Source organism: Camelina sativa, chromosome 2 (assembly GCF_030686135.1).
Source record: "Camelina sativa cultivar CO46 ecotype springtype chromosome 2, ASM3068613v1".
In the NCBI taxonomy this organism is placed as follows: Eukaryota; Viridiplantae; Streptophyta; class Magnoliopsida; order Brassicales; family Brassicaceae; genus Camelina; species Camelina sativa.
Genome location: NC_141881.1, coordinates 20763059 through 20787947, shown reverse-complemented (window position 1 = coordinate 20787947; position 24889 = coordinate 20763059). Strand labels below are relative to the sequence as shown.

General features: G+C 36.4%; 4 protein-coding genes and 1 pseudogene across 8 annotated transcripts in view; 1 reads left to right on the top strand and 4 right to left on the bottom strand.

Annotated features, from left to right (window-relative positions):
• Positions 1 to 800: 800 nt before the first annotated feature.
• Positions 801 to 3977, bottom strand: LOC104754558 (uncharacterized). Its single transcript, XM_087486545.1, has 2 exons — positions 3823 to 3977; positions 801 to 3461 (listed from the first exon to the last, which is right to left on the bottom strand). The coding sequence occupies exon 2, from the start codon at positions 3446 to 3448 to the stop codon at positions 1109 to 1111; it is 2340 nt and encodes a 779-aa protein (XP_087342671.1). The 5' UTR covers positions 3449 to 3461; positions 3823 to 3977; the 3' UTR covers positions 801 to 1108.
• A 3546-nt stretch (positions 3978 to 7523) lies between these two features.
• Positions 7524 to 14923, top strand: LOC147948953 (uncharacterized; annotated as a pseudogene).
• A 1597-nt stretch (positions 14924 to 16520) lies between these two features.
• Positions 16521 to 17299, bottom strand: LOC104754548 (uncharacterized). Its single transcript, XM_010476768.3, has 2 exons — positions 17216 to 17299; positions 16521 to 17120 (listed from the first exon to the last, which is right to left on the bottom strand). The coding sequence occupies exons 1-2, from the start codon at positions 17297 to 17299 to the stop codon at positions 16521 to 16523; spliced, it is 684 nt and encodes a 227-aa protein (XP_010475070.3).
• Positions 17300 to 19945: 2646 nt separating this feature from the next.
• Positions 19946 to 23105, bottom strand: LOC147948952 (uncharacterized). 5 transcript variants are annotated; one of them, XR_015580922.1, is made up of 13 exons: positions 23011 to 23091; positions 22667 to 22861; positions 22492 to 22593; positions 22235 to 22382; positions 22009 to 22139; positions 21845 to 21898; positions 21608 to 21720; positions 21434 to 21536; positions 21155 to 21245; positions 20752 to 20958; positions 20609 to 20670; positions 20455 to 20529; positions 19946 to 20349 (listed from the first exon to the last, which is right to left on the bottom strand). XR_015580922.1 is itself a non-coding variant. In XM_087486541.1 (13 exons), exons 7-12 carry the CDS (start codon positions 21616 to 21618, stop codon positions 20483 to 20485), a joined length of 399 nt encoding a protein of 132 aa, XP_087342667.1. In that variant the 5' UTR covers positions 21619 to 21720; positions 21845 to 21898; positions 22009 to 22139; positions 22235 to 22382; positions 22492 to 22593; positions 22667 to 22861; positions 23011 to 23091; the 3' UTR covers positions 19946 to 20349; positions 20455 to 20482. The 5 variants fall into 5 exon arrangements, 2 of the variants coding, with proteins under 2 accessions (XP_087342667.1, XP_087342663.1); XM_087486541.1 differs by having other exon boundaries at positions 20874 to 20958; XR_015580927.1 differs by having other exon boundaries at positions 20609 to 20958; positions 22667 to 22831; positions 23011 to 23105.
• Positions 23106 to 24086: 981 nt separating this feature from the next.
• The window catches only part of LOC147948951 (putative F-box protein At3g17265), a 2172-nt gene continuing 1369 nt past the window's right edge, over positions 24087 to 24889 (bottom strand). The window contains exon 2 of the mRNA XM_087469342.1: positions 24087 to 24861. Coding sequence (XP_087325468.1) covers positions 24087 to 24861 — 775 coding nt within the window. The remainder of the gene's footprint in view (positions 24862 to 24889) is intronic.

Below are 24889 nucleotides of genomic sequence, written 5' to 3'. Positions count from 1 at the left end.
ATTTGAAAGTCATTAATGTATTGTGGTGATTGTTATGGATTTTTTTTTTAGTTGTTTAAAAGAAAAAAAAAAATTTATCCATAAACTATGTTATACACCAAAACTATATTAATTAACAATACACAGGTCATGGAAAACTTCAATTATACCGTATTTGTCTTCAATAGACATAGGATTTTGTGGAGGAATAAACAGACATTGAATCCAAAAAAAAAAAGTATGATTATATCATGAACCCAGAAACAAAAAATTACAGATCATGAACCCAGAAAAAAAAAAGTTAAAGAACACAAAAAAATAACTCTCAAAAATAACACAGATCTGATGAATAAGTGTGATTATGTAAAAGGATTGAGAAAAAAATCAAACAATAACATGTTAAAAGCTAGAGATCCATCTAGAGAGAGAGGAAAAAAAATAAAATACTTGAGAAAAGTGTGATATTGTGTTTGTTCATATTGTAGGATCAAAGTACATTAAAATTCAAAATCACACAAAATCCAGTGGATATTGAATAACGCTAGATTTTAATGGATTTTTAAAATATACAATTGAGTAAGCACCTATTTCTAAATACATCAAAAACTTTTAAAACCTACAATCCAAATAACACCCCCAAAAATCTAATCGATTTTAATTATTAATTGAACCGGTCTAATCGGAATATTGTATTTAGCGTTTAAGTATAATTAAATTAGAGCTTATGTGACCAATTCAATATGTGCCTTAGTGGTTCGAATTAATACCTTCGATGTCAGCTCTTCCCCTGAGGGTAATTTAAATTACCTTTTGACTAATGATTTACAACAATCAAATTTTGTCTTTAATTCTTAGGAAAATACACACACCTCAAAAGGAACAAAATACACCAACACAAAATACATCTCCGTACAACAACAAAAACCTACTTTTGAGTTGTTTTATACACCTTCAAAAGATCTACATTAACCCGGTTAGCTAGCATACTTTAACAAACAAAAATCGTTCCTAACTGGTTCATCCCACCCAATTCTCATTAGTCGCCCCTTCTAAGTTTCCCCTAACATCAGTAAGCAAACAAACACTAACCATCTTCTCGATGCCTATCATATCTCTACCATTCAAGTCCTTATTTGACATATCTGCTGTTCGGCTTCTTTGGTCGCGCTGATCGTCTCGTTTCGCTTCCTCCTATCGCTCCCATGTCCGCATCATTTGGCTTAGATGACTTCCCGCAGGGTGACTCGCTAGCCACTGGCAGGAAAACTGATATCTCACCACTTCCAGGAGGAAACAGCGTTGGAACATCGGAAGCTTCTGGCCAATTGGAGACTCCTGGAAGTGGATTAAACTCAGCAGCATAAACTCCAAGAAAACTCTCTGTCTTGTAGAAGTCATTTACATACTGCAAATGGTCATAGTTCAGCCTCCTGCAAACAGCTAACACATGCGAACACGGATACTTGTAAACTTGCCATGTCTGACACGTGCAACCTCGATCCCTGCAGTGAACAAAATATTTCTTGTTTACAGTTTGCAGCACTTTTGTGACCTGAAACCTCTCAGCAGTCTGGTCTAAAGGCAATACGTCGAGTGTTCTAGAGGTTAACTTGTACTCTTCTAGCTTTTTCATGACATGTTTAGCATACACCTCTCCTCTGTTCTTTAGAGACTCCTCGAGAAGACCATGTCGCGATTTGAAAAGCTCTGCCAGGTGATCAAAGATTAGCAAGATGCAGGCTGTGATTGGAAGATCACGGGACTTGTTTACAAAACTGTAAGTTGTAAAGATTAAGTTTGTAGTCATGATCCCGTATCTAAGCCTGTCACTATCGTGAGCCAAAGCCCATTGGTGCAGAGGTATCTGGTCTAACCATTTCCGAGCCTCCGGATTCATCTCTTCGATTTTCTTCAAGTACTTGTCAAAGATTGATATGTATTTCGTGGATCCAGCCTTGTATACAAACTCTGTCATGAGATTGTTATTGAAAACATCATAAAACTTGAAGCACAGATGCCTAAGACAGAACCGGTGTTGCACCCACTGACACTCAGGTTCCTTAACAACTGCAGCGATGTCAGGACTCAGACTTGTTATCAGACAAAGGCCTTCCCTTTGCGTCACTTTCTTTCTGATGCATGCAAAGAACCAACGCCAAGTATCAGCTGACAAGCTTTCTTGGGTAGTAATCGCAAACGCAAGTGGGAAAAGACTGTTTTCAGCATCTAACCCCGCTGCAACCAACAATTTCCCAGGGTATTTACCACTCAAGTCCACCGTATCCACTAAAATGAGAGGTCTGCAGTGAGGAAACCCTTCAACTGACTGCTGAAACGCAAAAAACACAGAACGAAAGGATGCATCTCTGCGATCAGAGAAACTATCATATTGCCAATCTAAAAGCATCTTATTAGATGAGGAGAGAGCTGCCATGAACTTTGGCAACACGCTAAAACTCTTGTCCAAATCTCCCAAGATTGCAGTGATTGCTTTCTTTTTAGCATTCCGCATACTATCATCGGAAACTCCGTAGCCAAATTCTTTTTTCACCCACTTAATCAGCTCTGCAATTGCGAGCGAGGGCTGAGCTTTTAGTAGACCTTTGATTTCACCTGCAAGAAAATCTGAGCCCACATCTACTGGCTTACAAGTATGTGCATCTGTATATTCTGTTATCTCAAAGCCATGGCTCTTCGTTTCAGCTGCCTTGAGAACCCACCCACAGACTTTCCTTTTCTTGCACGTGAATATATTGTCTTCGTACGCGATGTACTCACGTTGTCTTCTATTAGAGTACAACTCCACTGCTTTCTCCAGTTCAACTTTATCTCTAAAAACCATCCCAACATGCAACTCACGTTCATCAAGCCATGAATTAGAGAAAATCACCTTCTTTGAGACACTATCGCAGACCCCTTTCATTAGACCTGACTTTGTCATCCTAGAATCCTTCTGTGCAGCGGCTTTACCACCACCAATTCCATATTCTCCATCATCCATATTCTCATCATCTTCAATCCACCCGTTGCTATTATGCTCCAGTGGAATTCCTAATGTGTTATCTCTCACACTCCCATCAGCATAAGTATCCTCTTGCCGAGAACGCTTTCGGGTCGCCTGATCAGAAACCGGTTTGACCTCTAGATACAACTCCACATTATTGATAGAAGGATGGTGACTTAGAACCTCCAGCATTATCATCAAACTACAATCATCCACAATGGGCAAACGCACATACTTGACCATCTGTTGTTGAACAATGGAAGGGTACCTACCAATCAAATCAATCTGATACTTTCCCTTTTCAAAACCAGTAACTCGATGCAGATCATCCAACAACTGGGATAGTTCGATTTTGCTGTCAACTCTGATTGCTCTTGGACTTGATCCTTCATAGAATGGACCATCATAACCATCTTTGATGCAACCATTCCAATAACAGAAGACTGTAACCTTCCTTGTATCCATGACCACCAGAAACCTTTGAAAAAAAAACGCAAAGAAACACGAAGATTAATCGAAGGTTCGAATTGAAACAACCAAAGCCATGTTCTTGATTCTAAACGAGAAACACTAAAACGATAACAGTCTAGTACGCCATGGAAGACACAATTTAGTTAAAAGGCGGGAAAATCTCGAAGAGAAATAGAAGAAATGACCAAAGGATAAACCCTAAATTCTTGAATGAGGAACCTTAAAGATCAATTTCATAAAGATTAAAGCTTTCGAGAAGAGAAGCCCAGATAAACCCTAAATTCTTCAAAATGGTCGAATACAAGGAATTGAGAAGATAAAGATAAAAAACAGCTCACTTGCGGAAGAGCCTTTGTGTGGTTTTTTACCTGAAGTAGAACGTCTTCCGCCGCTAGCTCCGGTGACCTCGTCGGAGAAGAAAGACACTTAAGAGTTAAGACTGCGCAAAAATGGTAAAAAAGTAGTTTCTTCCGCCGCTAGCTCGGGCAACGACGACGATTCAGTTGTAAACGATAAAAAAAAATATCAATATTCCTAAAATGACTGAAAAACCCCTCTAATTTCTAACAAATATCAAATAATGCCCAAACTTTTTTGTATTTTTTTAGGGTACAATTTAATAAAACACGAATATAATTGTCTCTTCGAAAATACATATCTTCAGAAAAAAATACAATTATATTAAGTGGGGCGTATTCAAACCATGATTTTGGAGAGTTTGATGGGATTTAGAAAATTTAGAATTTTGATAGATTTTAGGGAAGTTGATATGATTTTTTGTAAAATTCTTTCAAATCCCACCTAAAACCATGAGATTTGGATTTATGTAATTTTAACTAAACAAATACTCCCAAAAATCCAAATCCACAAAACTATTGTGAATAACAGTGGATTTTAAAGTAGATTTTTAAATCATCAGTTCAATAACAGTGGAATATATCTATTACTAATAATATATATGTTACTCTACTTAAAAGTCTGAGAGAAATAACTTTTGATTTGTTGAAATATAAATTTTTATCTTATATTACAAAACAAAATTTATTTTTTTCTAAAACCAAGTTCTTAAAACAAAAGAAAAATCTATGAAAATGAAAATGAATCAGATTTTTTGGAAAACAAAAGATTTATGCTCCTTATCCTTAAAAAAAACTCATATGATGGACAAAAATATGGTGATGTATTCTATATCTCATAACATAAAAAATAAGAAAAATCAGTTATTTAGAAGGAAAAGAAAAGTAAACATGAAAGATAAAACAAAATAAGAGAAGTTTTGATATAAACAAAAAAGATGATGTTCATGTAAGAAAAATACTTAAAATTTATTATCACCATGATGTTCTTTTTTTTTTTTTTTTTTTTGACATCACCATGATGTTCATGACCAAAATGATAGTTTTTTTTTTGTTTAGCTAGTAAAGAAATCTGTAGCATAATAAAAAAAAAATCAGGTGGAGATTAGCAAAATTTTAATAAATTTTAGATCTAAAACCCAATTTGACCATGGTGAAAAAGCACATACCTTTTGATGCACCAATCCCACTCTTATAGCCATGATTACAATTGAGCTGCAAAATAAAACAATAAGAAGTATGTATTAGTGATGCAAATTGTGAAGAAATCTACTATTTTCTATCATAGATGAACTGAAAAAAAAACGAATAACAAAGTACAAATGAGGTTATTTGGTAGATTGATGTTCATATGTTATTTATAGTGTTAGTGTGATATCAAATTGAGTAAATATAGGTGAGCAATCAAAAGATTTGATGAAATAATTCAAAATATTTAATATTTACATAAGGAATATCTAATTAATAGTCGTGTGTGTGTTTTAGTTAGTTTCTAAAAGCAGTATTTTAGGATTTTGTAAAGATATTGTAGAAATATTTAGTTATTACGATTTCAATTATTATTATCTTTTTCACTGAAAGATTTAAATCTTTTAAGTTAAAAAAGAAAACATAAACTGATTTCCTAAATATAATTTAGGAATATTTTAGTTATTGGTAGAGATAATTTAGGAAATTAATTGATTCCATTTAGTTATTATGATCGATTAGAAATATTCAGTTATAGTGATCAATTAGGAATATTCAATTATTTTGTGCAAATATGTAGGGATTAACTTTGTAAATAAGTTTTTAAATAAGTACAAATAAAAGGGTAGAACCTAAAATGTACTTAAAAAATGTATATATAGATTACAAACATAAATGTGAAAAGGATGGTACCTATTTTTCTAATTAAATAATGGCATTTAATTTGAACAAGTTAGTTTTGCTAGTCCTTAACGTTTATTCTGATGATAAGTTTCTCTGTGAATTGTTTGGTTGATGGTATTTGGTTGAAAAAGCTGAAAAAAAAGACATGAAGAAACAACGGTTAAGAGAGACCTTGAAGTCTTTCTTTGAGCCTCATTTTGATCATGAGAAAGGTGAAATGCATAAAGGCACTAAAACTGGTAATTTTCCTACAACTACTAAGTTTTGTTAACATGTCAAATGCAATTCCATAAATCTTGGTTTAAATGCTTACATGAAAACTACTCTTGTCATCTAATGCAGAAATAGATGAAAAAGGTGAAAAAAATTCTTGGGGATAGTTAAGAGTGGAGATATCGATGAGGATGAATCTAAAAGACAAGTGGTTGTAGATTTAGTAAATGAATTCTACAACGAATACCAGTCTTTGTATCGCTAGTACGATGATCTGACTGGAGAGATTAGGAAAAAGGTCAACATAAAGTTCATTTCATCATTTTGTGGTATAAAGTTGTAAATATTATGTTGCAAGATTTGAGTATTTTGTCATTGTTGTACGTAACTTGTAAATAACATATTTTAACACTTTGGGAGGTGTATTCAAACTAAGATTTTGGAGGATTTATAATCATGGGATTATGATTCGAATCTTATCACTGTGATTTCAGTTATAGTCATATAAGGTACAATTTACTAACATAAATTGAAATTAAATCTAAAATCTACTACTTATAAAGAAGAAATCTAGAGAATAATTTTTTGAATTATAATTAAGGGAAAGTTACTAGATTAACCCAAAACAAGGGAATAATTGCTAGATTAACTCTTAAAATATTAAAGTCAATTGGGTTAATTAGGAAAAAAAAATACCATAATACCCTTATAATATTTTCCAGCGATTAGGAGAGGGAAAATTATAAAATCTGTGGTATGTGGTGACAGATTAATTTGATTGTCACATGTTTTTTTTTAAATGGCAGATTTACTTTGGCAGATTTATTTTGGTTGACAGACTTTTAAAAATCAGTTGTGACAGTTTTTTTTTACGGCTGATTTTGTTCGAAACGGCAGACTTTTTTAAACGAGACAACAGACTTGTTATTATTTCAGCCGGTTTGTTATAATTTGTGGCTGACTTTTTATTTTAGTTGTTACAGTTTTTTTTCTTAAACTAAATATCTGTTGTAACTTGACAGATTTTTTGAGGAAAAAAAAATTACTAGTTTGACGTTTATTGATAACAGATTTATTTTTAGTTACAACAGATTTTAATAATTTTACCAATAATCTGCAGAGAGATAGCAGATTTTTAATCAAAATTTGAAATTGCTAGTTTGACCTACACTTTGTAGCACGTTATGGCAGATTTATTTTATGTTATGGCAGTTTTTGATTATTTTTCCAATAATCTGTCGTTTAATGACAGATTTATTTAAGGAAAATAAAAATTGCTAGAATGACCTTACAAATTTGTTTAATGTTGTGACAGGTTTTTTTGTTTGTTCGAGTCATTTCTTTTGGTTATGACAGTTTTTAATTTTTATATACTGACAGATTTTTTTTTGAACTAAACATTGACAGACTTATTGTAGGTGTGGCAGACTTTTTATTTTTGTTTCCATGTATGTCACGTAAACATTAATTTTTTAGGGTTTTCCCTAAACGGTTTCCTATTTTTTCTCCATCTATAGCACGACGGCGCCTCTATACTCCATTGAACATCGTTTTTTCCTTTTGGGTTCACAGTCAATTAAATCTCTCCTTTTCAATCTTCTAAACGATTTTTCTTTTTTGGGTTTGGCATGGATCACGTGATTGTGGTCTGTGGCAAATGGATCTTTGATGAAGTCAAGTGGTTGTTTGTTGTTGATAATAAGAGAGGGGGTCGTATTCTAGAGTGTAACAACCAAATGAGTTACGATGATTGTATCCAATTGGTGTATGAAGATTACGGTTTGGATAAGAAAATATATGATATTGGGTTGAGTTACAAGATTTCGAAGGTGTTATTACAAAACTTACCGAGCGATACACCACCAGTATTTATCACCAATTCTCGACAGTTTCATGGTTTTCTAAAGCAATTGAAGAGCGACACACTTCGACTTTGTGTTGAAGTGACGGCTAAAGTTAAGAGTGGATCGAGAAAAAGAGCCAGAGATGATAATTTGTTGGTGGAAGTAGATACTGAATTGGCTGACGGAGACATTACTAATGAAGATTCAGAAGTGGACGATGAAGAAATGAGATTTGATTACTGTGATGATTCTGATGGAACAGATTCCGATGATGAAAATTTTAGCATGTATGGGATTTCACCAGAAGAAGAAGAAGAAAAACCTACTGCTATTTCACCAAATAAGAAGACAAGTTCAGGTATATTCATTGAAGAACAGAAGGAAGATGATAATTATGCAAAGTTAGACTTGTCTTCTCTTAAGTTAGCTGTTGGTCAATGTTATGAAACAAAGAAGCATTTGGAGACACGATTGAAAATACTAACCGTAGTAGAGAAGTTTGATTACTACAAATATAAATCGAACCCAAGGTTGCTAATTGTCAAATGCTGGGTAAAAGGTTGTAAGTGGAGGGTGAGAGCTACAACAGGAAAAGACTATCCAACGTTTCATGTCTGTGTGTTTATTTCACAACATACATGTTCAGTGACAGAGCGTTTTTCACGTACCCGACAAGCAACTCATGAGATTCTAGGAGCGTTGTACAAGGATTTCGTTGGTGGAGTTGGGCCGAAGGTATTGCCAATGCATGTTGTAGAAGCGTTAAACAAACGCTTCCAGATCAAGGTACATTGCTTGGTTTAAGATTCAATATTTTTAACACAGTTTTAGCTAAAGTTATCGTTAATAATTCGTTTTGCAGATGGAATACTGGAAGGCGTATCGGACATTACGACATGCTCGTGAATTGGTTAGGGGTAGTCCAGAGAGTGGTTATATGCAGCTAAATACTTACTTGTACATGTTAAAGAAGGCAAATCCAGGAACATATATGCAGCTTGAACTTGATGATGCTGATAGATTTAAGTACTTGTTTCTAGCTTATGGTGCAAGCTTGAATGGATTTCCTTTCATGAGGAAAGTGTTGGTTGTTGATGGTACTTTTTTACAAGGAAAATACAAAGGGACACTTCTGACGGCCACAGCTCAAGATGGCAATTTTCAGATTTTTCCTATAGCATGGACCGTGGTTGATACTGATACCAGTCTCGGAATCACCAAGACAAGACTCACGGACTCAAAGACTTAGAAGCTTGGGCGGAAGCGATATGATGGAGAGTAACCGGGTTGATGCTGATTCCACAACACCAAGGGCTAGAGAATATGATCCAAGGGCTATTCCTCGCGAGGATCAGAGACTCTACACGAAACCTAAGTTGTTTGATTCCACAAACTACCTAGAACTCGCAGGAACAAGGATTTGATTCAAGACACAAAGTGTTAAAGCAAACTGAAATTTCTTATTATGCAAAAACGTGTCTTCAAAGGTAAAACGTGATAGAGCTTATATAGAGGCTCAATTACAACATCTATATGCTGAAATAAAGAAAGAAATCTCCACAATTAATGATAATTATGGTCGTTGAAAATTGAATGAGAATATCGGCCAAATCTGGAAAGTTGTGATGCACCTTGAGTCTTGATAACTTGGGGCCGAAGTTGTGGCTTCTTGGGACGTCTAGATACATTCTAGGAAGCTTCTGGATGGTCTTGAAAGTCTCACAAAGGCGCAACACTGAATAAGGAAAAGGCCGCTGTGTCATAAAGACAAACAGATCCAAATAAGGAAAGTTGCACTTTGGCTTTGTCAAGTGAGGTGGGGTGCATCCTAAGATGTGTGGTGAAGTCTCCAAATGATATAGAAGCTCTCCAGGACGCCAAGGGATGCGTTGGTTTGAGCCATTTATGGAAAGATCCATTTTGAGTGATGATTGACTTGCAGAAAGGCTCTCTGAACCATGTCTTGAACTAGCTCGAAACAAGGGTGGCTTTCTTTGATCATCTTCCATAGAATATATGTAGGAAGGTATGTGGAAGGATGTTGCCTCATTAAAAACCTTTCTAGGTAAACCCATTGGGACAAACCCTAGATAAGGGAAAAAGAGTGCAACGGTCCCATTCCAAAGATATGATCTTTCAGCCCGTTGAAGGTCCGCATCACTTCTAGTTCCAGTGGTCAGCTCCAAAGTATGTTTGTTTCTGATTCTTGCACATATCGGAAGGATATCATAGTTCTCCTCAACTGGTACAAGCTGGTTCTCTCCAAAAAGTACTTCAGGCAGGTTATCGGGAAGTTCTTCAGGTTGTACATCAAGAAGTCTGTCATGTAGTACTTCAGCTACTGCTACAGCCGGTAATTCAGCTCCCGTTCTTACATCATCCCCTCCCCCTTGAATGAGTTTCGACCTCGAAACTATTTTATCTGCATCAAGAGAAAGCAAGTTAGCTTTCATGCGGTTTTGGGACTCTAAAGTCTTACCTTGGTATTGCTTTGCTTGATGGCGGATTGGTGCATCAGGTGGTTCATCTTGGAGCAGCATTGAGTGGTAGACTCCTTTTGCGTCATTCAACTCTAGTGTAGGCGTGTGGTTCACCGTGATAGATACACCATGGGGTGTTATAAGTTGCTCCTTTTTAGCTCCAAAATCTGAAAGTGGGTCTTTTGGCAAAGACAAGTGCGTCATATCCGTGATTGGAGGAAAATAGGACTTATCAACATAGCAACTAAACCGTGTATTAGCACATACCTTTGATTTTGCTTGCATTGCACGAACTTCTTTTTGGTCTAATGGAGCAAGAGTAAACTTGCTGTTGTTGAGGCTAAATGAATAGTGATTGGTACGCCCGTTATGTTGGACATCACGATCATATTGCCAAGGTCTACCAAGTAGAACATGCCCAGCTTGCATGGGTGCAACATCACACAAGACTTGATCTTGGTATTTTCTGATAGAGAATGGCACTTCGACTTGTTTTGACACCTTTATCTCCTCTTTGTCATTAAGCCATTTGAGCTTATACGGCCTCGGGTGATTAGTGGTGTTGAGTCCTAGCTTCTCAATAAGAGTAACACTAGCAATATTAGTGCAGGAACCACTATCCACAATTAAGTGACATACCTTATCCTTGATGGTGCAACGAGAATGAAACAAGTTTTCTCTTTGTTCAGGCTCATTCGTTGTTTGTTGGGCTGAGAGTACTCTTTGTATGACTAGCAGCTCGCCTTCATCGGCATAGATGGTGGTTGCATCGGCTTGCACTGGATCGACTTCATCTTGTGAGTCATAACCGTCGGTGGTGATCACCATGACTCGCTTGTTGGGGCACTCTTTCGCCACATGTCCCCTGCCTTGGCATTTATAACAAATTATTTCATATGATCTTTGAGGGTTAGAGGACTTACCTTGCTCGGCACGGTGAACATTTGATTTGAAACGAGAATCAACAACAATGGATTTTCCTTTGTCTATAGTTTGCGGTGGTGGTGCTTGAACCATTGTGGGTTGTGGCTGGCTCCACGAGGTGTCTTTGGCTTTAGTCCGGGGATTTGTCTTTTTTTTTTTATTTGTTGCTCACGTTGCATGGCGAGATGTAGAACTTCCTGTAAGGAGTGGTAGGGCTGCGTCTCCACTTTGCGTTGTATACGATCTTGGAGGCCATCTACAAACTGGGACATGAGAGACTCCTCGGTCTCCTCAAGCTCGAGACGGCTTCTTATGAGTTCAAATTCCTCATAATACTCTTCTACACTCCTAGATCCCTGAAACAAAGCACGAAATTGTTTTAGTAAATCGCGGTAATAATGAGGTGGTACATACCTTTTGCGAAGCTCAAACTTCATGTCACGCCAGCGTGTGATTTGTTGGTATCTAAGCCTCCTCTTCTCAGCTACTTCTCTGTCCCACCAAGCTAGTGCATGATCCGTGAGACTTGCAACAGCTAGGGCTATCTTCTTTGGCTCTGTGTAGTGATAATACTCAAAGAGGTGCTCCATCCTCTTTTCCCATTCCAAGTAAGCTGAAGGATCAATTTTTCCCGCAAAGGTAGGTGCAGTGAGCTTCACTTCAGGTGGTAGGTTTCTCTCATCTTCACGAACACGGTTTCGGTCTCCTTGAGCTCTTCGATTGGGTTGATCAAAGGCCACATGCTGCTGTTGAGGTTGTAAGTCTGATGGTTCCTCTTCTTGATGAGGATCATAGTTGCCTCCTTGAGCTTCAGGCTGCAGGTTCCTTCCTTGGACGAGTAGTGGTGCATTCTGATTCATTTGCTCCAGTTGGGTGAGCCGTGTTGACATGGTTGTCATGTTGACGTTCATGGTAGTGAGCGTAGTCATGATGGTCTCTAGTGTGATAGGATTTTCGTCACCCATAGTTCCTTGCAAAATTCAAAGATAAACAAGAGAGATCAATAGATATTTGAACTAAGCCAAACAACAAAAAACTGAGACAGATCGGAACAGAATTCAAATCAGAAATAGCAAACAAATTTTAAAATTAACAACAAAAATTTTTATGGGTTTTTAAGACTTTAAATAAGCTAAAACAGAAAGAAAATAATTTTTACGAGTTTTTTTTTTTTTTTTTTAATTTTATAAAATTCAAGCAAAATAACAAACGAATATAGACTTTTTATGGTTTTTTGTATGAAATTTTAAAACTGAATAAAAACAAAAAACAAAACAAGGAACGAAATAACCTGGTAAGATAGGAGCGTTTAAGCTCTGATACCAATGATACCAGTCTCGGAATCCACCAAGACAAGACTCACGGACTCAAAGACTTAGAAGCTTGGGCGGAAGCGATATGATGGAGAGTAACCGGGTTGATGCTGTTTCCACAACACCAAGGGCTAGAGAATATGATCCAAGGGCTATTCCTCGCGAGGATCAGAGACTCTACACGAAACCTAAGTTGTTTGATTCCACAAACTACCTAGAACTCGCAGGAACAAGGATTTGATTCAAGACACAAAGTGTTGAAGCAAACTGAAATTTCTTATTATGCAAAAACGTGTCTTCAAAGGTAAAACGTGATAGAGCTTATATAGAGGCTCAATTACAACATCTATATGCTGAAATAAAGAAAGAAATCTCCACAATTAATGATAATTATGGTCGTTGAAAATTGAATGAGAATATCGGCCAAATCTGGAAAGTTGTGATGCACCTTGAGTCTTGATAACTTGGGGCCGAAGTTGTGGCTTCTTGGGACGTCTAGATACATTCTAGGAAGCTTCTGGATGGTCTTGAAAGTCTCACAAAGGCGCAACACTGAATAAGGAAAAGGCCGCTGTGTCATAAAGACAAACAGATCCAAATAAGGAAAGTTGCACTTTGGCTTTGTCAAGTGAGGTGGGGTGCATCCTAAGATGTGTGGTGAAGTCTCCAAATGATATAGAAGCTCTCCAGGACGCCAAGGGATGCGTTGGTTTGAGCCATTTATGGAAAGATCCATTTTGAGTGATGATTGACTTGCAGAAAGGCTCTCTGAACCATGTCTTGAACTAGCTCGAAACAAGGGTGGCTTTCTTTGATCATCTTCCATAGAATATATGTAGGAAGGTATGTGGAAGGATGTTGCCTCATTAAAAACCTTTCTAGGTAAACCCATTGGGACAAACCCTAGATAAGGGAAAAAGAGTGCAACGGTCCCATTCCAAAGATATGATCTTTCAGCCCATTGAAGGTCCGCATCACTTCTAGTTCCAGTGGTCAGCTCCAAAGTATGTTTGTTTCTGATTCTTGCACATATAGGAAGGATATCATAGTTCTCCTCAACTGGTACAAGCTGGTTCTCTCCAAAAAGTACTTCAGGCAGTTTATCGGGAAGTTCTTCAGGTTGTACATCAAGAAGTCTGTCATGTAGTACTTCAGCTACTGCTACAGCCGGTAATTCAGCTCCCGTTCTTACATCAGATACAGAAAATGATGAATCATGGGACTGGTTTTTCAAACAACTCCGGTGTGTGATACCAGATGACGAAGGTCTAGCCATAATTTCTGATAGGCACAAATCTATTGGAAAAGCAATTAAGGAGGTTTATCCGAAGTCTAGTAGGGGAATATGTACATACCATTTGTACAAAAATATATTGGTTCGATTTAAAGGTCGGGAAGCATTTGGTTTGGTTAAGAAGGCGTCGAATGCTTACAGAGTAGTCGATTTTCAAACCATTTTTGATCAGATTGAAGCTTTGAACCCTGCACTTCATCATTACCTTGTCCAAGCAGATGTGCGACTCTGGACACGTGCACATTTCCCTAGTGATAGGTACAACTTGCTTACTAGTAACATTGCAGAATCAATGAATAAGGTGATGTCACACGCTAGAAGTTATCCTATTGTGGAACTGTTAGAAACAATTAGGTCCATGATGACTAGATGGTTTTCAGATCGAAGGAATGATGCATTAAAAATGACTACATCTCTAACTCGTGGTGTTGAGAAAGTTCTACAGGTATATATTCTCTTCTTATTGTCGTATATATTCTCTAATCATAACTTGTTGTTAAACTAATAATGATTTTATGTTGTTTTACAGAGTCGTGTAGAGTATGCTAAGCTACTTACTGTGCAAGAGATAGATGCTAATCAAGTACAAGTTACAAGTGGATCATCTCTCCACGTTGTAAATTTGAAATATAGAAGGTGTACATGTCGCAGGTTTGACTTGGAGAAGTTGCCTTGTGCACATGCGATTGCGGCTTGTGAAAAGAGGAACATATCTCGAATAAGGATGTGTCATCCTTATTTCCGTAGAAGCTACTTGTGTGATTCCTATGCAGCTGCCATCATGCCACGAGATTTGGTACACCAGTTCCTGAACAAGTTGTGAGCAAGGTTGTTTAACCACCGATACCTAATAACAAACCTGGAAGGCCAAAGAATTCAAGAATTAAGTCTGCTTTGGAGATTGCTATGAAAAGGAAAAAACCAAGAAAACAATACACTTGTGGTAATTGCAATCAAGTAGGACATAATCGAAAGACATGTAATAACTAGAGTATCATTTTCAGTTTAGTTTGTGTTTTTGTTTTTGTTTTGCCCTTCGAATACACTTCTGGTAATTGTTAAACTATCTTCGATTTTGTTTTAGTTTCGACTGTAATATTTTTGGTTTGCAAAAATAATAGCAAGACAGCAAGAATTCTCGATGCTAACGAGACTGCAGGTTTGAGGCTCTAGACTTAACTAGACTTGACTTAAGGACTTAACCAGACTTGAGTAAAAGGACTTAGACTTAACCAGACTTGACTAAGAGGCTCTAGACTTAACTAGACTTGACTTAAGGACTTAACCAGACTTGAGTAAAAGGACTTAGACTTAACCAGACTTGACTAAGAGGCTCTAGACTTAACTAGACTTGACTTAAGGACTTAACCAGACTTGAGTAAAAGGACTTAGACTTAACCAGACTTGACTAAGAGGCTCTAGACTTAACTAGACTTGACTTAAAACTGCAGGTTTCTCAAAAACTGCAGGTTTCTCAAAATCAAATTCAATGCCTTAAACATAAAACAAGACTTGACTTACAACACTTAACCAAAACGAAGACATGATCGTTAGTAAACTAAGGTTTTAAACCCAAAACAAATACATGATCGTTAGTAAACATGAATTCCACATGATCGTTTGTAAACATGAATTCCACATGATCGTTAGTAAACATGAATTACAACAAAAACAAAGACACCACCATAAAAGGTTTTAAACTCAAAACAAACTATCACTCATCACTCATCAATGAAGTGAGGGATTCATCAATAAGGTGGGGTATTACAAACTGATTAGGCTGAGACAAAATAGTAGTCATTCTATGGCCAATACTCTCACCAACTTCATCAAATAACTCACATGCAAGTTTTATCCGAATCGCCGGGATGTTCTCATCGCATATCCCATCAAATTTTTTCCCAAGGGCCAAGCACTCAATATACTTTAGAGCAAACACACCACAATCGCCTGGATCTTTATTCAATGGCACACCTTGTGTCACTCGTTTCACCTCTAGCATGGCATAGCTCTTCTTGCGAACCTGTGGAGGAATTGCTTGACTTAACAATGCAGGGATCATTCGCCTAAGTGCAATGCATTCTTTCACCACATCAGAATCTTTCACCAAGGATGGAATGCTATCATACACGTATATGGTTCTAGCTGGCAAGTCAATATCCAGAGCCACCCAATGATTTTTGTTGACAAAAAGGCAAGCGTATAAATGATCCACATCAACGTACCACTTCTTCTTTGTCTGCGAGTCAACAGGAGCTAAACCATTGTAGTGTTCCAAGTACATGTCTCTGAACAAGAAATTTCTTCGTGAAAGTGCAAACTGGTCGAAATCTCTCAATAGTGATGAGAGCATATCTTGATCCAAAAAGGCTATGCATTGGTTAGGGTACTGAGAAGGATCACGGATGAATCTGTTGCGGAACATCTTCATGGCAGCGCCCATGTGCTACATTACAAGCAAATTCACGTTAGAAATGATCATAACAACACCACAAAAAAAAGCCAATAGAAACCAATATGTATACACTTACAAAGTCTTTCAACCATCCATAATCAAAACTAGGCCAGTCCAATCTTGGTGTCATAATCTGCCAATAAAATCTAACATCTGGATTCCCAGTTTGCAAAGGTGTCTCCCTGTAAACATGTAAACCGACATAAGGCTAATGTGTACTAATAGGAAATACAAAGCATAATACTTACTCATCAAGAACATGTAAACCGACATAAGGCTAATGTGTACAAAGTATCATAAAGCTAAAGATAATACTTACTCATCAAGCTTCAGGAAATCCATAAGTTTCTGTAATTTAGCATCTTCAGCTGGCTTTAGATGATCATAAGACACGTTGGAAGAGATTATTCGTTTCACAGTAGAGTTACCAACAAATGGATACTTTTGAGATTTCGCCAACTGCGGAACTCGTTTTGCTAGTGTCGTATCTCCATCCAAATTTTTTAAATGCTCTCCAAGTTGTGTCAATGTTGCATCAAGCCTTTTACTAACCAACTGTTGTTGAGGGTCATCCCATGTATCTTCTGAACTAGAAGCCATTTTTGTATCAAGAGCAACAACTTTGTCAGTAATATCTTCAAGTTCACTACCATCAGCAGCTGGCCTCTTTCCCTTCTTCTTTTCAACTTTGACAGCAGCTGGCCGAACATTCTTGCGACCAAGTTTCTTTAAAACATCACCCACTAAGTTCTTCTGATGATCTTGACTGACATAAGTCTGCTCACACAGAGGAAGATCAGCAGATACTTCAGTTTCTGACTTCTTCTTTTTATTACTCACAGTGTTTGTCTTTTTCACCACTTGAGGGACTGGAAATTCATCTTTCGATGTCTCTTTCATCTCTACCATCCAAGACTGCAAAGATTGAAAAAAATGACATAATGAAATCGTATTACAATATTGGAGACAAAATTAAACAACTGCAAATTAAATACCAAAATAAAACTTACTGGCTGATGACTATTAGCCTCATCCTCTTCATTGTTGTTTGAAGTCGAATCAACTGGGACATTAGTGGGTTTTGTTTCTTTCATCCCTTTCAAATCTACCTCCACCATTCTAATCCTATCACTAAGCTTCTCATCTAACACAACCATTCTCTTCTCAACAAAAGCTTCAAATTTACCTTCTAATGCATCCATCCTACTGATTAAATTTTTGCCCAAGTCGCTAATTGACTCATTCATTTTTTCTATCATCCTCCAAATATCCAACAAGCTTTTTCTCTCATCTTCAACATCCTGCAATGATTTAATTGTTACTATATTACTTAAGAAACAATATTGAATATGCAAGTGAATAATAACTTAAGAAACATGTGTTTTAATAACTTAAGAAATAAGCATGTGTTTATAGAACTGTTAATAATAACTTAAGAAACAATATTGAATATGCAAGTGAATAAATAACTAACCTCCATATGTTCCTTGCCTTTCTTCTCCTTCTTCATTACATCTTTTTCTCTTTCTTCATCGATTGAGAAATCAGCTTTCGTTTTCAATTTTTTAGCACTGCTTCGACACTCGCCAGTCTCATTTCCTTTAGCTTTTCGTTTTTTTCTTCCCATGCTCACTGTTGTGTCAACTCTCCAAACATCTGAAGGTAAGCAATCATGGAAAATATCATTAATCAATTTGTCTAGGGCTGCATCCTTATTCTCTTCATCGTCACTCCATTCAGGATACATATGATCCTCTGAAACATCCACCATATGCTTTACACGGACCTATATATATCATAGAATTAAAATATAAGTGTTCATCGTAACATGAAAAAAGGCTAAACAGAGACAAATTATAAAACAAATGGTGTAGTCATAAATTCAAAAACAAACATGTCCATGTTTAGAATACTCATCCTTTATCAATTCATTCATCTTGATACCTTTCTGTGTTGATTGCCAATCAAGCAAAGGAATGCCAGTACTCGTAGACCTTCTCAACCCATACAGTTTTCCAATGCCAGGCACACTCTCATACAACCAAATCAACAAAGCATGCACACATCCTTGTACCGTGTAAGAGTCTTTATCTAAATCAACAATCTTGACTGAATTGACTAAGCAAGTAAAACATAATATGAATGAAAATCTTGTAACAATAAATAAAGTATAATTTGAAAAAACCTCTATTAATAGGGAGAAATCACAAAAGAATTCAAACTAAATAATAAATAGGAAAAATTGAAAGAATATTATTAAAATAAAAAAATACTCCTAAGAAAAAAGGAAATAAATCATTCTAATTTTGTAATGTGAATACAAAAATGTAGTCTAAATCAGTCTTTTGATGGTTTTCCTAATTATAATTATGTAAAATAAAAAGACGGGAAAGACCTTTAAATCTACTGTATTAGTTCAATTCATCGAAGTGTGATAAAAAAATTATTTGGTGGCTATTGTGCCTCGATGCACCCTACCACATATAGTAATCGGAACGGTGTTTGGTGGTATAGTTTCTAATCTATATTTATGATTTTTCTGGTATATGGCAGTGGTTACGGCTCGTGATGAAGTCAATGGTTACGGTATTCGTGGTGGTTTCTCTTGATGTTTGTCGTCGGTGTATGGTAACCATTCCTTCTATCTCGAGTTTGGTCTGTCGATTGTTGACGTCAATGTTCAATGGGAATAAGGAACTATATATATACTCATTACCAGTGTTCTAAAACGCGGGCGCTTTGCCCGTATATGCGCCGCCTATTCTCTATTCGGTCTTGTAACGTATCGAATACATCATATATGGCTTGTTATGCGTTTTGTTATAAAGCGGGCGCCTGGGCACCGCATAGTCCGCGTATACAACACCGCCGAGACGTTGTCTGTACGTTTTCTCAAGTGGACAAAAACCTAGTTTCTCAATACTTAATGAAAAAACCCTAAATACAATCCCAACTAATATTGATATCTCTCTGACTATACCTCGTTTTCATAGCTCATTAAATTGTATTGCTCTTCTCTGTTATTCGGTGTTCCTCTTTGGTTTACCTCTCTACTCCGATTGACCTTCTTCTTAACGTAAGCTGCTTCATGGTCACTTTCGTGTATCGCAATCTTTGTGGTACAGTTCTTTCTTTATTATTTAATATTATGCTATTCTAGTAATAGTTTGTTGATGCCTCTGATACCTTTGGTTTATTGTTCGTGGCTATTCCTCATGAAGTGATTATATACATCGATTGTTACGTTGGAGTAACAATCATGTTCTGTTGTCATGATTTGATTATTTAATTATTTTTGTTTATATTTTTTGTATTGTTTTTCAGTAAAAATTAGAGGGGATTATCATCAAAATTTAGCTGCTATGAACTATGACTGAATTTGCATAAATAACTGCTTTAAAAATATAACTGTTTTATAATTTATATGTTACATATAATTATTTAGTATATATAAATATCCGCCTAGGCTCCGCCTAAACACCCGCATATACAACTAGGCGCTATGCGTTCGTCTATCGTCTAGAGAGCGTCTAGCGCGTTTTAGAACACCAACCGGCATTGTGAAAAGGTTGATACAACAACATCACGGAGGAAACCATATCTACATAGATTTGAAAGATTGGACAGTGCAAAGCATCTAAGGAGTAAAGAAAACGAGATATCCACGGAAAAGTATTGCTAGTTTTCATGCGACAAAGATCACATCTGCTTTTAACAAATAATGAAAAATATAAAAAAAATTGACAAAAATATAAACGTATTTACCAATATTTTTGTTCTCAATCTTTATAACTAAACCATTTGTCCAAACGTATTAGGAAACACTACAACAAGATGGAGAGGCTCTACTGATTGTGCATTACAAACTGAAATCAAAACTCAGACTGAAATAAGCGGATTATTAACTTCAATAAACTCAATACCTTAGTCACCAGCTGAATGTATCCTTAGACTTCTCAATTTTTGGTCTTGTGTGAACTCTCTATTTCTTCCGGCAGACATTTCATTAACATACATAACTCTTTCAATAACTGTATCTGAACCCTTAAACATACTACGCATCAATTCAGAACCGTGGGTAAAAGTAGAGCAATGAGTGATTTTCACCATGCAGGATTTTAGTAATGGTTCTAGGAATGAGGACCTGAAGAATTTGATTGATTTCCCAAGTAAATTTCTATCTGAATATGCAGGTGTTAGATAACGGAAGTTATGTACGCTGGAAAAATAGATCATCACTCTTCCATACCTTCATTTGTTATCATCCAAGTATCTTCTCATATTTGCCTTTGCTTGATAATATAGTTTGCGTTGTGTGTAACTCCTGAAAAGCCAAACTGAAATTAGCAACAAAGACAGTGATTCTGAAATCAGAAAGGAAAAGGTGATGGATAAACCCGTACGCAAGGAACGGATGAAGAGGATGACCCATAAGATCAACTTTTTTTGCATTGTTTCTGTTCCCCTGTGTCACAGAAACAATAAAACTTAGAAAATAAACCACAATTTAGCTCTTGAGGACACCACCTTAGAAACACGGACGTACTCAGCAACTGCTGATCTTTGTTCATTATGCAGAGTTTCATTCAAAAAGGAGAAGATGAAATGTGGAAAGCGATTAACATAGACCACGCAAAGAGAGACACGGTTTTAGTGGTCTTGTTTCACCTTCGGGCTTTAACATCACAAACCCAACAGTGAACTCCACAGCGTCCACTGATGACCCAGAGAATATATTTGATATCAAAGTCCTCTGCAATTGACATGACCAAAATGAGTGACTACAAGTACGTGCTATGATAAATTGACAAAAACTAGATCAAGCAGTGAACTCCACAATGATCTTCACGTTACAGGGGCGATAAATATTACAAAAAGTCATAGGGATGGAAAATCTCAGGAACACTACAAACTCTAGTTGTTGAAAGTTAAGAAAACATTTGTGATACCTCTTATAGCAACTGTCATCAAAGGCCAACACTTGGAGCAAACATTGGCTCCCGAGCAACAGTATTTAACATCATCATAATCTGTTATATCCTGAGGAAATAACAGATTCAAGTCAAGCAACCAAAATAAAATACATGGGATAAATAGAAAGACCACCAAAAGCTTCTTGCCATGTGTCTAACAAACTTGGGATCTTTTCATTGACACAGGAAATGCTTATACTATCATTTGAAAATAGTACTTAATTAAGAATAACGATAACTTAAAATTCATCATACCGGGCAATCCACGGATGACACATGCCTCAATAGTTTCATCTTGTAGTTCTCAAATCCAGGGACATCACAAATTGGGGTGTCTTCCTTTCCACTTCGGTAGGACCTAAAACAACAGAGAGTTGTTAGACCTCAACACAAGAAGATAGAAAAACATGGTTGGAAGCAAGGACTCACTTGTAGCACATTGGTCTAGGGCATTTCTCATCCTCACATTCGTAAAGATTGGCATCTGCTTATCCAAGCTTAATGGTAATGTTACGCACAAATTCATTCTTAAAACGAACAGTCTGCACAAGGTAAGGAAATCACACAAATGATGAACGTGAGTCCAATGAATGAGCCTCTGGTGAGTAAAATTTAGCATAGTGCTTATTGAACTGTGAAAAAGGAGAAAGCATAGTCACTATTTACCTGCACACCAGAGATAGCTTTCACAACAGTGGACTTTCCATGAGTGAATGGTTCCTGAAGTATAACAATATCATATTTAGTTCCTATGCATGGTTACTTTTCCCGACATCAACTTATATAAAAGACCAAGGAGCACGAGTGGAAAATAAACTAAAAAAATTTACCTATATTTATAGTAGCCTAGCGAGAAATGACCTCAGAAGACAAAGGATGTAGCACAATTATATACAATTCTTTTAAGATCTTGCGCCAAACCCTTGTTCCTCCTAGACATTAGGGCAGATTGAAGGTTTTGCTGCAGAAAAGTAATTAATATAATCTGTCAACAGAGACAGATCAATTTGTTTTAAATGAGTATGCAACATGATAGAAAACTAAAGTAGTCTAAACCTTAGTATCTCTGTCCAATCTAGAAAAAAGTTGTAACTTTGTGGTCAAAATTAGGCTCTCAGTTATGGATGGGGAATTTGAAGTGGAGAAAGAAGACGTATTGAGTCAAAGACCATCAATCACTAGAATCATATATGATATTTTCGATCTGCACATAGAACCGGAAGAACAATGTCGTTAATTTAAAAGTCTGAAACAACAGACTTAGTGGAAACCCTTAAACCCCACAACTATATAATCATCAAAATCCCTCATACCGGATTAGGCAAATGTCTCTGTATGCTGTTTTTGAAATTAGTATTCCCTCACGTTCAGAGATACAAATCAAACGAAGAAGCTAAAATCTTCTTCTTCTTCAACTGAACCACCAAAACTTTAATTAATCCCAAATTGAAGAAAACATCAAAACGCTTCTCATCGATCTCTTCTTACCTGCGCAGTGATGGCGGCTACTGGAAGATGAAGCCGATCAGTTCTTCGCCCTCGCTCTCTTCTTCCCAGAAGATTCACACAATCATCGCCAAAAGTCTCCTTGCAATCTCTCAACCTCCGGTTAAAATTCTCTCCCGGAAACCTCCGTCGCAGTTTCTAATCATCCTGCAGAGAAGAAGCCCCCAGCCGATTGTACTAGTTTCGTGCCGTGATTTCAAACCAACCAAAATAAAACCCTAGAGAGATCAGTACAACATATCTATGAACCCTAAAAGTCGCGATACAGAGAAATTGATAAACACTTAATTTAATCTTAAGATTATTTAACATGAATCTTCCCTCACCAGCACTCTCGATCGAAGAAACTCTTCTTCATTCAAAAACGGACCCAACCAAGAGAAGAGAGCAAAAAATTTGGGAAAAAAATAATAATAATGCGAATATTTTTTTTTTTTTTTTTTTTTTTGTCTAACGGCTATTATTCTTATTTAGCCGTTGATTCCTCAGATGGTGCTTCAATCGGACAGTTCTGAATTTTCCACCAATAAAAAGTGAATTTTTGTTTTTTAGGCAATATAAAACAAACGCAAACGCATAGGAAACCTGCGTTTTGTCCTCAACGGTATGATGGGTTTTATAGTGTAGGCCCAGTAAGGTTCACTAATTCAAAATTTAAATATTTGCTTCTTTTTTGCCTTTGAAATAAGAGAAATAATCATTTTTCGGCCCAGTATTATCATATGCATAGTTTTTTTTTTTTTTTGTCAACCATATGTTGTTGATATGCATATAGTTTAATGAGTATTATTAATAAATAATTAAAATATAACAGAGATGGCGTGCAGTACTCCAAGAAGACAAACGAGCTCCATTAATATCTCCTTAGTTTTGCTGAGGAAGTGATCGTTATCGAGAAATTTTTACTTGTTGCTAAACCTGGTTCAAAAGAGTTCATCTATCGTGTTCTTATGCTGTTACAAACAATGCATTCGAGTAATATAAGATCACCAACATCGTCAAATTCTCAAAACGCAAAAGTAAAGGAGGATTCAGCTACTATGTTAATAAAAACTCTGCAACACTTCAATAAATTAGCGATTTGGAATATATATATACAGGAGCTTTTACAAGTTGCTATCTGATTAAAAATCCTTGTTAGCTTTCTACAATTTTGTTTTCGGCTTTCATATGCACACACACACATACCTAATTCTGAAGAAAATAAAAAGTCCGAGGATATATAGCTCACTACGCATTCATAAACAATGTATTTAAGTAGATCACCAAAATGTATTTTCCAAAAGCGAAAAAAAATTAAAGAAAATTCAGCTACTCTGTTTATTAACTTAACAGAATCAGCCCTATTTTATAATTGACTAAAATAAAAATAAAAAATACCCTTTTGCCTGTAAATACCTCCTCAATGAATTTGAACCAAACTAGGAACATAACTGACGAGAAATGGCCAAGCAGTACCCTGTGGTTCTTGTACAATCAAATTATGAACTTGTATACCCTCTATAGCAAAGTAAAATTTTGTCATGGTCCTCATTGGATCAGTCAAACTTGGTAACTCTGTATCACAACACACAACCATTTTATTCTTCTCGTCAACCAAGAAACTTATAATATGGCTCATCACATCTGGTCCTGGTAACATAACTTTACCCAAATCCACTACTAAGAAGTTGCTCCACGACAAGTCTTTGGCCTCATCGATCATCTTAGTTTTGGTCACCCATATATCCATCTTTAATGAATCTATACCAACCCCATGTTGCTGTAACAAGGCAAGTTTCTCTTCTCTAACAACTGAGAGAACCACACCAACATAACTAGTTCTCTTAAAAGATAGAGGGAGACGCATACGTCCAAATCTCTCGGTAGCGAAATCAAACTTTAGTATGAAAACAAAGAGGGGGTCTTCTTTATCTGAAGCGTACCAGTAGGCATTTCCCTTGAGAGTCACGCCATTAGAGTGAATGAAAAATTTAGGAGAGACGTCATCAAGAACCCTCCATGAATATTCAGAGTTGAACTCATAGATTTCAAACTTAGGAGGAGAATACTGTACGCAGCTTTGAAAATGGTTAAAAGCCAATATTTTGTAGTTATCCCAAGATTTGTCGCTGTTGTTTACGTATCCTAAGACATACTTGTATAAGAATACCCAATAATCACCGGATTGGATCCACCTGGTTTGACCAGTACAAGGGTTCCAAA

Bases quoted from the DNA above. Each gene is read 5' to 3' on its own strand.
- LOC104754558 (XM_087486545.1), bottom strand. From the start codon at position 3,448: ATGGATACAAGGAAGGTTACAGTCTTCTGTTATTGGAATGGTTGCATC.
- LOC104754548 (XM_010476768.3), bottom strand. From the start codon at position 17,299: ATGAAAGAAACAAAACCCACTAATGTCCCAGTTGATTCGACTTCAAAC. The intron at 17,121-17,215 runs GTAAGTTTTATT...CAATCTTTGCAG, and splicing joins AGGCTAATAGTCATCAGCCA to TCTTGGATGGTAGAGATGAA.
- LOC147948952 (XM_087486541.1), bottom strand. The intron at 21,246-21,433 runs GTATGATGAATT...TTATTTCCTCAG, and splicing joins TGTCATCCGTGGATTGCCCG to GATATAACAGATTATGATGA. The intron at 20,959-21,154 runs GTATCACAAATG...TGTCAATTGCAG, and splicing joins GATGACAGTTGCTATAAGAG to AGGACTTTGATATCAAATAT.